The sequence below is a fragment of the Stegostoma tigrinum genome, chromosome 9, assembly GCF_030684315.1.
Source record: "Stegostoma tigrinum isolate sSteTig4 chromosome 9, sSteTig4.hap1, whole genome shotgun sequence".
Lineage (NCBI taxonomy): Eukaryota > Metazoa > Chordata > Chondrichthyes > Orectolobiformes > Stegostomatidae > Stegostoma > Stegostoma tigrinum.
This window is the reverse complement of record NC_081362.1, coordinates 76,621,384-76,634,006: the sequence shown is the minus strand read 5'-3', so window position 1 is coordinate 76,634,006 and position 12,623 is coordinate 76,621,384. Positions and strand designations below refer to the sequence as shown.

Below are 12,623 nucleotides of genomic sequence, written 5' to 3'. Positions count from 1 at the left end.
GGATGGGTGGGCTGTTAATTGAGAAGGAGGAACTGTTAGTCTGCACTAAAGTCACTGGATTATCTCTCCAAGGATACTGAAATAACGTAAGGACGGAAATTGTAGATGCTCCGAACATAAATCCAAGGAAGCTTGGAAGGTTAAAGATTGTACCAAAAATTGGGGAATATTACACTCTTGTTGAAAAGGATGCATGGATAAGTCCAGAAACTACAGATCAGTCAGTTTAGCCTGAGTGGTAGCGAAGTATTTCAAAATGGCAATCCAGTTTTTAAAAAAAAATGCTTCACTTGAGAACGTACAGATTAATGAAGGAAAGCCAGCATGGATTTGTAGAGAGTAAATGGTGTTGAATCAAATTGTTGGTGCTTTGAGTTCAGCGAAAGGGCCGAAGAGAGGATGCTGTTGGTGGTATCCATTGTCACCGCACTCAACATTCCAGGGGCGAGAATATTTCTCCCATTGAGTCGAAATGGTTTTGAGTGAGAAATGAACAGTCTATGGAAGAAAGCAGGGTGAAGGGAAGAATATCGGTGGGCATAAACTGTGTTGGGACTTGAGGCAACAGAGAATGAGAGACAAAGATCGATTGAACTCTGAATAAGATGATGGGCTTCAACTTTGAAAAGGTTACCAAGGGCTAATTGAGGCCACTGAAGGATCTCAATGGGGCATGCCCCAGGTGGTTTTATTGGGGCTGTGGCAGAAAATGTAGCCAAGTATAAAAGTCTTAAACAGTGAGATGTCACCAAAGTAAAGAAAGTTTCAGTCAAATTAATATGTCAATGTAATCATCCTCTAAGATTTGCAAGGTAAGGAAAATTCTTGGTGTAAAAAAAAATGTTAGGCCATTGGTTAGTGATAACGTCGCTAGGTATTTTGTAAATTCTTCATATTTTCCAAGTCTATTTAAAGAGAGCTTTTTTTATTAAAAGACATTTTGCTATCAAGATGAACCAGTTCTGAACCCCAGAAGCAGGAGGACATTGAGGACTGAGATGAGGAGAAATTTCTTCACCAACAGTGGTGAGCCTGTGGAATTTTCTGCCATACAATCGTTGAATGTTTTCAAGGAGGAGTTAGAGTAGTTCTAAAGGCTAAAGAGTATGGGGAGAAAGGAGCAGAATAATAAGTTGACACTCTGTTGGACAATTGATTTATATTGAATGGTGGAGCAGGTTGAAAGGGCATGTTTAAGCTTTGATCAGTGGCATGTCTGCTGTTGAGCTTGTATTCCATAGGTTGTATTTCCAATTCTTACTGATGAGCAGGAAGATTGTAATCTATAAGTCTGCTCATTTGTGCACTGACATTAAAAAGCAATGATGACTCTTTTTTGGTTGAGAAACCGAACTAGTTCATTGTCCAAAAAAAACTTGCCAGCCCTACATAGTCAAACTTACATCTGACTGTGAAGTGGCCTAGCAAATTATTCTGATGTAGATTCGAAGCTTTTTAAAAAGGCAATGAATGCATCTTTTGCAGTGCCCCATATTCCCAAAATAAATAAATACGGTTTGTTCAAAAACCTATTATAATAATCATATTAATATGAAAATACATTGTGTGTATCATTATTATAATAATCATATGATCATTTACTTGGCATAATGATTATAATAAACTAGCAACTGCAGCTTTTGAACTAACAGTATTTATTTTAGGAATATGGGACATTGGGAAAGATGAATTCATTGTAATTGTTCACTTGGTGCTTTGAAATTTAGAGGAAAATATTCACAAATGGACCAGACTCTCTCATGAGTGTGCTTTGGCATACTTGAGGGCTAATTTAAACATCTTGACCTTTAGAACGATGGTTTTGGAATCAAAACCAATGATTGATAAAATCAAAGTTCTTAAGCTAAAACTTATTTTCTGTTATTACCTCAGACACTCCAAACAAGTGCCAGTGTAAAGCAGGTGCTGGGTCTGATTCTTGCTTTTGGAAACTATATGAATGGTGGGAACAGAAGTCGTGGCCAAGCAGATGGTTTTGGCTTGGAGATTCTTCCCAAGCTCCGTGATGTGAAGAGCAGTGTAAGTACACGATCGCCGCACAACAGGAATTGTTGGAGAAGCATAAGTGTCTCTGACTCAAAGGTTAATTCTACTTTCTCTCTAAAAATGCTGCCAAACCTGCTGAATTTCTCCAGCAATTCCTGTTTTTGTTTGATTTCCATTGTCTGCGGTTCTTTGTTTTATTTTATATGATAGATGCACTTGTCTGTTTCCAAACAAACTGAATGCAAACTTGGTAATCTTCCAACTGTTAACCTGCTATCACTATAATGTAGTGTTGTGATCAAGCAGAGTTTGGAAATATTTCCAATGTTTTAACTAGAGGAACGTGTAGTGAATGACAATTGTTTATCGAAAACCAACTGCAGATAGCTGTGGAATATTACTTATTTGGCTGTTTCAACCAATGATTAAAATGTAATATTATGGAAACTAGGTATTATGAGCATTTATACCGTGTTTAGAGGTAATGATACTTGACTAGTGGACCAAAATCATTCTTCCAAATTATTGCACATGGCAACTCTCAGAATTGTTGTCTCCACGTTTGGGAGAGTGGACACTGGTTTGATGCATTCTATCCAAGAACAGATCATTTGTGGCTAAGAAGTCTAAGGTGGATTTTGTTTGACGTTGGCTGGCTCCCCACACAAGCAGATGTCTAAGGGTATGGTCTTAAGCAGTGGCTTTTATGACGTTTCAGGAAAATTTCCATTTGAGGAATGCATGTAACATATCAGTCAAAGGACATATTACAGAGGAGGTACTTTGTGGTCTAGATGAAGCTGTATAATAGAATGCTTGACAGAAAGAGGAAAAGTTCTTTAATGGTCAGTATACAGGAGAGCCAAGTGTGCAAGCTACAGGGGACTGTGTGGTCAAAAGTTTACTACCAACTCTAATATATGTAAAGCAAGTTTCCTGCTGTGTGTACAAGTTACATGATATTGAGTGGATACCTGCAGTTTAAGCATTGATTAGAATTAACTCTGGGGAGTTGCAAATGTTCATTTTTAAACCTGAAGAAAACTGAAACTTTATTAACCCATTTAAAAAATTTGAGTTGTATTTCCTGGTCTGGATATAAACAAATACAGAGCAAGATTAATGTTTCATTTAAGCATAATTTAAAATAGATAATTTGGCTGAAAGGAGGGCTTCTAAACATTGGAGTCTGATCAGAAATAGCAATTGACATTGTGAAGAAAGGGAGGATTGTGAATAATTTCCCTGAAACGAACAACAGTGATGACAAACTTGGGATGTGGGTTGGAGAGATTGCTGAGTTTAGTCATGAAGGAAATAGCACATCGATCACAAATAGCCTATTAAAAAGATTAACATGAGTTCATTTCCTTCAGTAGCACAGAAGAGCTTTGATTTGTTCCCAGTTACTGAATCTGTGCACTATAAATGTAATTTTTGGTTCTTTTTAATATGTGCTGAATCACTTTGTGGCAAATTGGCTCAGAGCAGTTGGTGTGTACAAGTATGTTTTGAGTCAAGAGCAGAGATGTGAATTTCTTACCAGTGCTAAATTGTCTTGAGAGGTTCTTGCTGCCAGTCTTCCTACAAAGAATCAGTTAACAAAATTTCTGGTTAATTTAGATGGTACAAAAATGTAATAAAATTATTTTCTGACCTGCCAGATGCCAAATGATCTCTTCTAATTACCATTGATCTTCAAAGTTACTGATGAATTGCCACCTGTAATTAACTGTGAAATAAATTGTACAACTGCTGGTTCCTAACCTGTCATCAAAATTAATGTGCAACTTTAATTAGCATGAGGATAGACTTGTTGGGTCAGTTTGTTAGTTTCTGCTGGTTATGTTTCCTATAATTTCAGCAGGATTGAACCTAAGATTGTTAGAGTCCGATGATTGTCAAAATGTTTTCTCTAGTTCTCTGTCCATAGATGCTAACAGATCTGCTGTTTTTCACCTGGGACTTTGTTTATTAATCTCAGATTAAATCACTCATCCACTTGTTTTCCTTCAGTTGAATACTGAACCAAATATGTAGCCACCTCTTATGTACAATTTATTATATTGTTTGAAAAAATCTGCATTTATAAATATTTTTGCGGTTCTTAATTTTGCTTTAGGTTTATCAGCATAGGTTTTAACTGCCCATATATTATGGTTGCAATATAAAAATCTGTTTCCAGCTGGAAGTAGATGCATCTTTTTGAAGTTCTTCATCTTACATTCAGCAGTGCAGTTCACAGGAAATGCCACCAGAAAGAGAGACAACGCTTATGCTGTATTGGAGAAGTGAACTGATTGGTACTAGTGTTGCCATACAAATGTACCAATTAATGATGACTTCACTCATACTACGAGCCTGACTAACAATCATAAATTGGTTTTCCATTCCCACACTCAGACCGACACGGCAAATGTGATCCAATTGTGGAATCCGATCTAGTGTTCTCGCCTTTAGTTTTGAAAGTGCAGGCTACACGGGTAGGGCCAGTACCTTGCTTGTGGCAAACAGCCGAAGTGATTTGCAGAGTGATATGAGCCATCAGTCTTTGAAGTGTATGGCCTACATACCTGACATCATATTGGCACTGAAGTTCAAAACAATCTTTTTGTGCGATAAACACAATTTTTTTTTTTGACTGGACCACAACATGCTGAATGTAAATATTGTCTTCTCTTTGATTTGGCACTTTGTGCAAATTGTCCCGATGAATACAAGGCCAAAAGCTTTGACAATTTTTTATTTCCCCACAGCAGTACACAACCTCTGTACCAGATGACTTTTTAAATCCAATTTGAATAAAAGCAGAACACTGCAGGTGTTGGCAATCTGGGGAGAAAAATCAGTGCTAGAAGTTGTCAGTTATTCTGGCGGCATTTGTGAAGAGAGGAAAAAGTAATATTGGAAGTCGAACATAACTCTTCAAAAAGACAAGTAGAAATGCAATGTGCTTAATTTGATCCCATAGGATCTCCACCCTCAATTTTCTTTTTTTTGTCAAGTATCAGTCCGAACCTTGTGTATGAACTTGCTTTTAGTTCGTTAGTCTTCTATTCAGACTGTGTCTCTGGATTATTGCTTAGAATTCTCACCACAGCTGCTAACACTCCCTTCGTCTTTTTGTTCCACGTCATCATTGTCATTTAACCTCTCTCTCTTCTCCTGTACCCAAATTTAAACCTTCCGTTCTGTTCTTCCTTCTCTTGTGCCCTGTCCCCACTTTTCAACAACACAAAATACATCTCGTTCCTTCCTTCTGACAGTTCTGAATGAGAGCGACCTCGACTCAAAACTTTAATCGTGCTTTTCTCGCCTCAGCTGCTACCAAATCTGTGGCCTATTCCCAAAGCTTTGTTTTTATTTTCTCTGTAAAAGTCTGGTTGACTATTCTTAATTGGCTTTAGAATTGCGCAAGGTCTCTGCATTGTACTGTTGATCCTTATGAAATGAGAACCAGTTCAGTTCTTTGAACTTGTTATCATTGCGTAAAGCATGGTCCTTGAAATTAATTTTGTCCTAATGATTTTGTTTTCTTTAAGCAATGAACTTCGATGACTAATGAGGGAATAAAGGAGTTAATAATCCTTGACAGTGTGGGAGCTGAGTTAGTGAATAGTTGAGATGACAGCATCACTGAAGCACTACTGGATTAATGACTCTCAATATTGATCATTTCCCTCCTGCGCACCATCAGTAATGCCTCTATGCCAGCCATGCAGTGAACATAGAGTGAGCAAGTGGTTAGAAATGTACAGAAAGAAAATCATGAATCACGGCTTCTTGCAACTTCAACAGAATGCTAGCAATAATACCTATTCTGGAAGATGACAACCTTTCAGTTTACTTAAAAGTCTTTCAAAAAGATTTGCCTGAAACGAAAGCTAAAAGCTAAGGAGATTGTTGGTAATGTTTTGGCATAGAAAGACTGTTGGCTGGTTAACCAGAATTAGAAAAATCAGAACTGGCTAATGTAATTAGTGTTGTACCATCGGGACCTGTACTGGGGTCTCAAATAATTACAATTTATATAAATTAATAGATAAATCAATCTGAAGGATGATTGCTACATTGTTGACAAAATAAAGATAGGTAAGTAAATAGGCCACAAATAAGTTACAAAGGAGTGTAGATACATTAGGTGGCAGAAGGCCTAGCAAATGGAGTCAAAGGTGGGGAAAACGTGAAACTGTCCATTTGAACAAGAAATAAGAGAGGCATATTCTTGAAGCAGTAATACATTGCAGAGCTCAGATCTAGAGGGATCTGGGTTACCTTAGTTCAGGGATTTGACTTTCTTCCAAAAGGACAGGCAGAAAGGAAAGAGAATAGCAGAGTATCTTTGTTAGTACAGAATGGAATAAGTATGATATCAATAAAAGATCTAGCATTAGATGACAGGTGAAGATTTTAAAAAGAAATGAATGAAGGGAAGAAGATTCAGGTCAGTGAACCAGGCTAAATGCTTTGCTTCAATCTTCATTGAAGATCGGGAGCAGCAGGGAGACTTGTACTAATGCCAATGCTATGGGCTGTGTCATGATCAGTACCTAATTGTGGATAGAGGATTGGTTAACGGAAACAAGAATGAGAATTGAGATAAAGGGAGCATTTTCATGTTAGCACCTTGTAACAACTGGAGTGCCAAAGGATGTGCGCTGAGGACACAGCTCTTTACCATGTATTTTAATGATATAGATGATGGAAGTAATTTTGCCATCACTAAGTTTGTGTATGACAAAAGAACTTTGAAATGACATTGATGACACAGTCTTTAGAGGGGACGAACCAGGTTGAGTCAGTAGGAGATAACTTGACAAATGGAATATAATGTGGAAAAATGAGAAGTATTGCATTTTGACAGAAAGAAGTGCTGAATTTAGTCTTTAAATAAGAAAAGACTATGGAAAAGAGAGATTTGAGGATCTTAATTCATAAACAGCTCAAAAACTAACGTAGTTTCAGCAGGTAATACAGAACACCAATGTAATATTAGTCTTTATTTCAAATGGAATGGAAAAATAGAGGTCTTGCAAAAGTTCTACAGGGCACAAGTCAGATCACACTTGCAATGCTATTTGTAATAGTTTTTGTTCATTTTTCTAAAGAGGATGTATGGGCATTGGGTGGAGACCAGAGAAGATTCACGAGGTTGAATCTGGAAGTGAAGGGTTTTTATTTTGTATGGAAAGGTTGAATAGATTAGGCTTGTACTCTTGCACCATGTAAAATTCTTAGGGAGCTCGACAAACTGGATGCTAAAGTAAAGGAGTTACAAATTTCCCCTTGTAAGAAAATCCAGAGCCAGTCAACTCAGTCTCTGATTAAGGGATCACCCATTTAAAACATAGATGAGGAATTTCTGACCCTGTGAATACTAAGTTTGTGGAATTATTTTCCTCCGAGGGCTGCTGAGGCTGATTCATTAAATCTATTTAAGGCTGAGCTGGACAGCTTTTGATCAATAAGGGGTTTGAGGGTTATGGAGATAAGGCAGGAAAGTGAAGCTTATTAGATCTCAGGATCTCAACAAATGGCAAAGTAGACACAATGGATCGGTTGGCCTAGTTCTCCTCTTGCATCTTATGGTCTTTGTATATGAAGTGTACAAGGTTTGCGTGCAGGTAAAACAAGTAATTTGGAAAGCTAATAGAATGTTACCGTTGATTACAAGAAAAATTGCATACAAAATGGGGCAGTTATTCTTCACTTAGCGAGGGAATTAGTCAGGTGATATCTGGAGTGCTGCATACAATATTGCCTACTTTTTAAAAAGGTAAAATGTAAATGAATCATAAGCAGTTTAAAAAATTTTAACAAACAATGACCTAGAATGACAGTAATGGGGTTGTCTGAGGAAAGGTTGGGCAAGTTAGGTTTGATCATACTGGAGTTTAGTACGGTATAAGTTGGATTAATTGAAACTTGTATGTTCCTGAGGACCCTCGGTGGGGTGGAATTGGAAAAGATGTCATCTGTTGTGAGAAAACTGGATCACTTATTAAAAATGAGTTGCTTGTTGAAGACAGAAATCAAGATAATATTCTTGGGGTTTGTAAATTTTCCTCAAAAGGCAGTTGAAGCAGAGTTTTTGACTTTTTACAGCCAAGAGAGATTTTTTTTTAATGTGCAAAGGGTGAAAGGTGATTGAAGGTATATGAGAAATCTTTTTAACCACAATCTCTTTGAGGAAAGGAGCTGGCTGGAAAGGTCAAGTGACTCACTGTTGCTTCTAACTCATGTTCAATAATCGCACAATCATGACTTTGCCTGACCTTTTTTGGGTTTTTTGTAGCATTATACAAAAGATTGGGAACCCGAAAGAACTACTCAGTCTGCGGTGTCCATTGCCTGTCTAGATAACTTGATTCGTATTCATGTTATTTGGTTGTGGATTTGTACATCGTAGTGGAATAAACTGGGGTTGCACTCAGCTGAGTAATTCAGACTACCCAATCCTCTTGCACCTACGGTGTATTAACCTCCAGATCAAACTTGGCCAAGTTCAATACAAACAGCATAAATGGAGTTAAACCTTACTTAAATTTTAATTATTTAATACTGGAAGCAATTGATCTTGGTGGACTGTTGAAATGAGACAACGTCCTTTTTGTCCTGTGTCAAACCTGCTACTTAATAGCAGATAACTGGTATAATGCTCATAGACGCCATTCTACCAGACATTAAATGGGACTTAGGGTGATGGAATGTATGGTTGTGAACATATCTAAATGACTATGATTAGGATAAGTAGTCTATTAAACGTGTACTACCACCAAAACACACAGGTAACGTGCTTAATTTTGAATAAAACTGGGTTTAACTATTTCTATTGCTGAAGGAAACTAGTGGACTGACCTACTTGAATTAATTAATTTTGATATAAAACACTAAAGCTATCACTCAAAATCACATCAGTTCACTTCAAGTGATTGAGTTGCGTTGGAATTGGATTTGGATTCCAAAGAAAGATATATAGGCCTTGTTGATCCTTGTGATCAGTAAGTGTATTTTTGATCTAACTGAAGACTTTTTTTTTAAATTATGGGAGTTTAGCAAGAGTTGTGACTGCCTAGGTTTTGGTTTTGCTATCGCAGTCTGCTACATCAGCTGAGCAGTCAGAAAATCTGCTGGCACTTGCTGCCCCTTCAGGCATATAGTCTGTAATGCCATCCGAGTTGAAAGAAATGACTGAAATCTCATTTTGCTAGCAGCATTAAAATTGATTCAGAGACTGACTGACCTTGTCTTTAAATGTTACATCCACTCTTGAAGGATTGCATTTTGTGCAGACACGTCAGTCAGCAAGTGTATCATAAAGATGGTGGCTTCATCAAGGCCAACGTGAAAGGGGACAAGTAGACAAAGTTATTGGAGGGGATTACTGTTGCATTTTAGACTCCTCTCATGCTTGGCATGCTCTCGGATACCATAAGGCCAGTGTTTCTTGTTGGCATGTGCAATGGAGTGAGTCCTACTGAGAAGGACTGAAATGAATGGGGTAAGAGTGTGATAGGATTTTCAAAGCTAACCAGTTTCTACATCTACAAGTTTGTCATTGTGTTTTGTAATAATGGGTTCCAGTTTGTCATCTTTGTTTCAAACAACTTTTATCTCTTTCAGGATAACAGCACTAATCTCCTGTTCTATCTGGTTTCCTATTTTTTGCGTAATTTTGACAAGGTATGCTTTTTAATTACTGAGTAGTTGCATGTTTCTGATAATTTTTAAAGTAATTTTTGTGGATAAACCAGCTTTATCTTAGATTTGGTAAAGTAAAATTGTATTACTTACTGGATTGAGAAATAGGGAAATGATTTCTTGCAGTCAATAAATTCCAAATGTCTCATCCCAGGATGCAGGCACAGAACAAAGTGTCTTCCCCATGCCAGAACCACAGGACTTGTTTCAAGTTTCTCAAATGAAATTTGAAGATTTTGAGAAGGACCTTCGTAAACTGAAAAAGGACTTGAAAGGTAAACCATTTTCTCTTTTGACTCTTAGCCTGTGAGCAGTGTAGTTTGTCACTGTACTGGACTATGGAAATAGAAGCTGCAAATGGAAAGATTTTCAAATTGATAAACTTGTTCACCTCTGTTTTATGTATGGATGAATTTTTTTAAGAATGATTTTATTGTCACGTATTTTATGGTGAGCAAAACAGTAAAGTAGAGTGAAAAGCTTTTCCAATATTGTCACAATTGACGCTGTTTTGTATAATTTAAGAATACCTGTTGAAATGCAGTTGATTTGAGTGTAAACTTAGCTCTTGTTTGTATTTCGTTTATTGTACTCATATAAAATTAATAATAAAATAGTTCCTAGTTTTGTATTTAGTCATATTTGCTCACCAAGTGGATGACTTTTTGACTACGAATGATTCTTTTCATGACTAAATTTAAATCTTCTGTCACAATAGATGGCGATGGCCTCGTGGTATTATCACTGGACTGTTAATCCAGAGACCCAGATGAGATTCTGGGGTTCCAGATTTGAATCTCATCACGGCAGATGATGGAATTTGAATTCAGTAAAATGTCTGGAATTAAGAGTCTGATGGTAACCATGAATCCATTGTCGATTGTTGGGGGAAAAACTCATCTGGTTCACTCACGTCCTTTAGGGAAGGAAACTGCCATCTTCACCTGGTGTGGTCTACATGTGACTCCAGACCCACAGCAATGTGGTTGACTCTTAACTGCCCTCTGGGCAATTAGGGATGGGCAGTAAATGCTGCCTCATCCTGCGAATGAATAAAGAAAAAAGCTGTATATTTGCAACGATATTAATAACCAAGATTTAGCTATCTTCAACTATGTAATATCGGAGGAGGTGGGCATTGTGCCAATTATATTTGAAGGATGGGGCATTTTATGTTGTACATATTGCTATCCCACAAGGAGATAAGAGTTACACTACAGAATTATGTTAGTTCAAATCAGTGGTGAAACAGCCACTCATCAGTATACTTTGTAATTTTCTACCATTTAGTATATTTCCATAGTAAATATTCTGACCTAGTGCAACATTAATCACTGCTGTACGTTTCCTGGAATGTTGTGACAATCATGTCAGTGTAATTGGCACTTGCCTATTATAGGACCAGGCTATTAGTGTGACTGTATGATTGCAGTCAGGTAGAGTAATCTTCAGCAATCCTATGCTGGGTGAATACGTACTTAATCCAAACATTTTTAAGCAACATTTGGATTTAACTCCTTATTTGTTCAAATTTAATGTTGCAGTTTGGGTTTTTATACAAGATATTCTCTGATATATTGTCTATTAGAAAAGCCCCGATAACCCAGCAGCTCTTGTCTGAAGAGGCACTCTGGAATCAACATTAAGCACATTTATTCAATAATTGAGCAAGTGCACAGAAGCCATGTACTTTGGAATTGTAGCAAATTCAGCTTTCAGTACGTTGCGTAGCTGCAACAGATGGGAGATTAGTTAAATGGCTCCTCCAAAGACCTGGTACAAGTATGTTGGAGTCAATGGTGACCTCATGCTGTAAGATTAAATAGTTTTAATAAAGGTATGCTTTATTGGAGATGAAAATAATCAGGGTTAGCTTCACTAACCAAGTACAGGATCCTTGAGGGGAGAAAAGTGCTAGAAATCTGAAATAAAAACAAAGTTCAAGAATCACCAAGCAAGCCACGCAACACAGTTAATGTTTCAGGGAAATAACCCTTCAATAGAACTAGGAAAAGTAAGGGATTAAAGGGGGTGGAATATGAGGAGTTCTAAGGCCTGTGAAAGGATTACATCCAGGAGAGATTAAAATTTCTCTGAAAATTCTGTGATTAACTATTTCTTACTCTTAGGATAATTATGGTTGAAGTTGGACAACAGTTGTGTACATATCATGAGCTTCAAGAAATGCTGCTTGTTAATGATTTGCTCTTCATAATAGGCTTCAAGTAGATAGGGAGTGACAATTCTATCACCTTAAGATGTTATTTTGTCTGTTTCTTTGTGAAGAGAGGTTGTAAGGCAGAGGCGCTGAGCTGTCTCTAAGAAAATAAACAATTTGTGAGGCCTTGTGTTTTTTTTAAGTTAGAACAATGAAAGCAACCTGGGTGTGACAAGCTCTCAGACTTTCTAGTGTTTTGTCTTTAGTTTTTTGGCTTAGCTTGAAGCAAAAGTGATTTGGGGTCTGGAGTTGGAATCTTCATTAAATGTCTCCAGATGATCTCCCTGAATCTTCTATTGTTATTTTCTCCTGGATTGGAGAACTGCATATAACCATCTGTGTCTGCATTTTCCCTTTTTGCTGAGGGGTGTGTGTTTATGGGACGTTGCTGTATGAGAACAGTTAATTAGTAATGGGCACTGTATCTGTTGTTTGGTTAAGTTGTTCCAAATTCTTCCCCCTTTTTTGTTTGTATTTTAACCAATGTGTTTAAATTATGTTTTGCTTAGCGTTGAGTAGTTTGACCAGTCACATTGCATCTGGAACACAGCACATCACACCTACCTTTTAAAATAAGAAAAAGCGAGGGGGCATTTAAGCAACCATAAGTTGGTAGACTGTAAATTGACAAAGGAACAGCATTGAACTGCTGGATGTATTTTAAATGTAGCTGAACAACTGTTTCACTTACACGTGC

At 37.3% G+C, this 12,623-nt stretch overlaps 1 protein-coding gene across 6 annotated transcripts in view; it reads left to right on the top strand.

Annotated features, from left to right (window-relative positions):
* fmn2b (formin 2b) overlaps positions 1-12,623 on the top strand; it is a 479,083-nt gene that overhangs the window by 308,002 nt on the left and 158,458 nt on the right. For all 6 annotated transcript variants that reach the window (XM_059648647.1, XM_048536693.2, XM_059648646.1 and 3 more), the window contains 3 exons: positions 1,894-2,040; positions 9,631-9,690; positions 9,863-9,983. In XM_059648647.1, the coding sequence (XP_059504630.1) occupies positions 1,894-2,040; positions 9,631-9,690; positions 9,863-9,983 (328 nt within the window). The remainder of the gene's footprint in view (positions 1-1,893; positions 2,041-9,630; positions 9,691-9,862; positions 9,984-12,623) is intronic.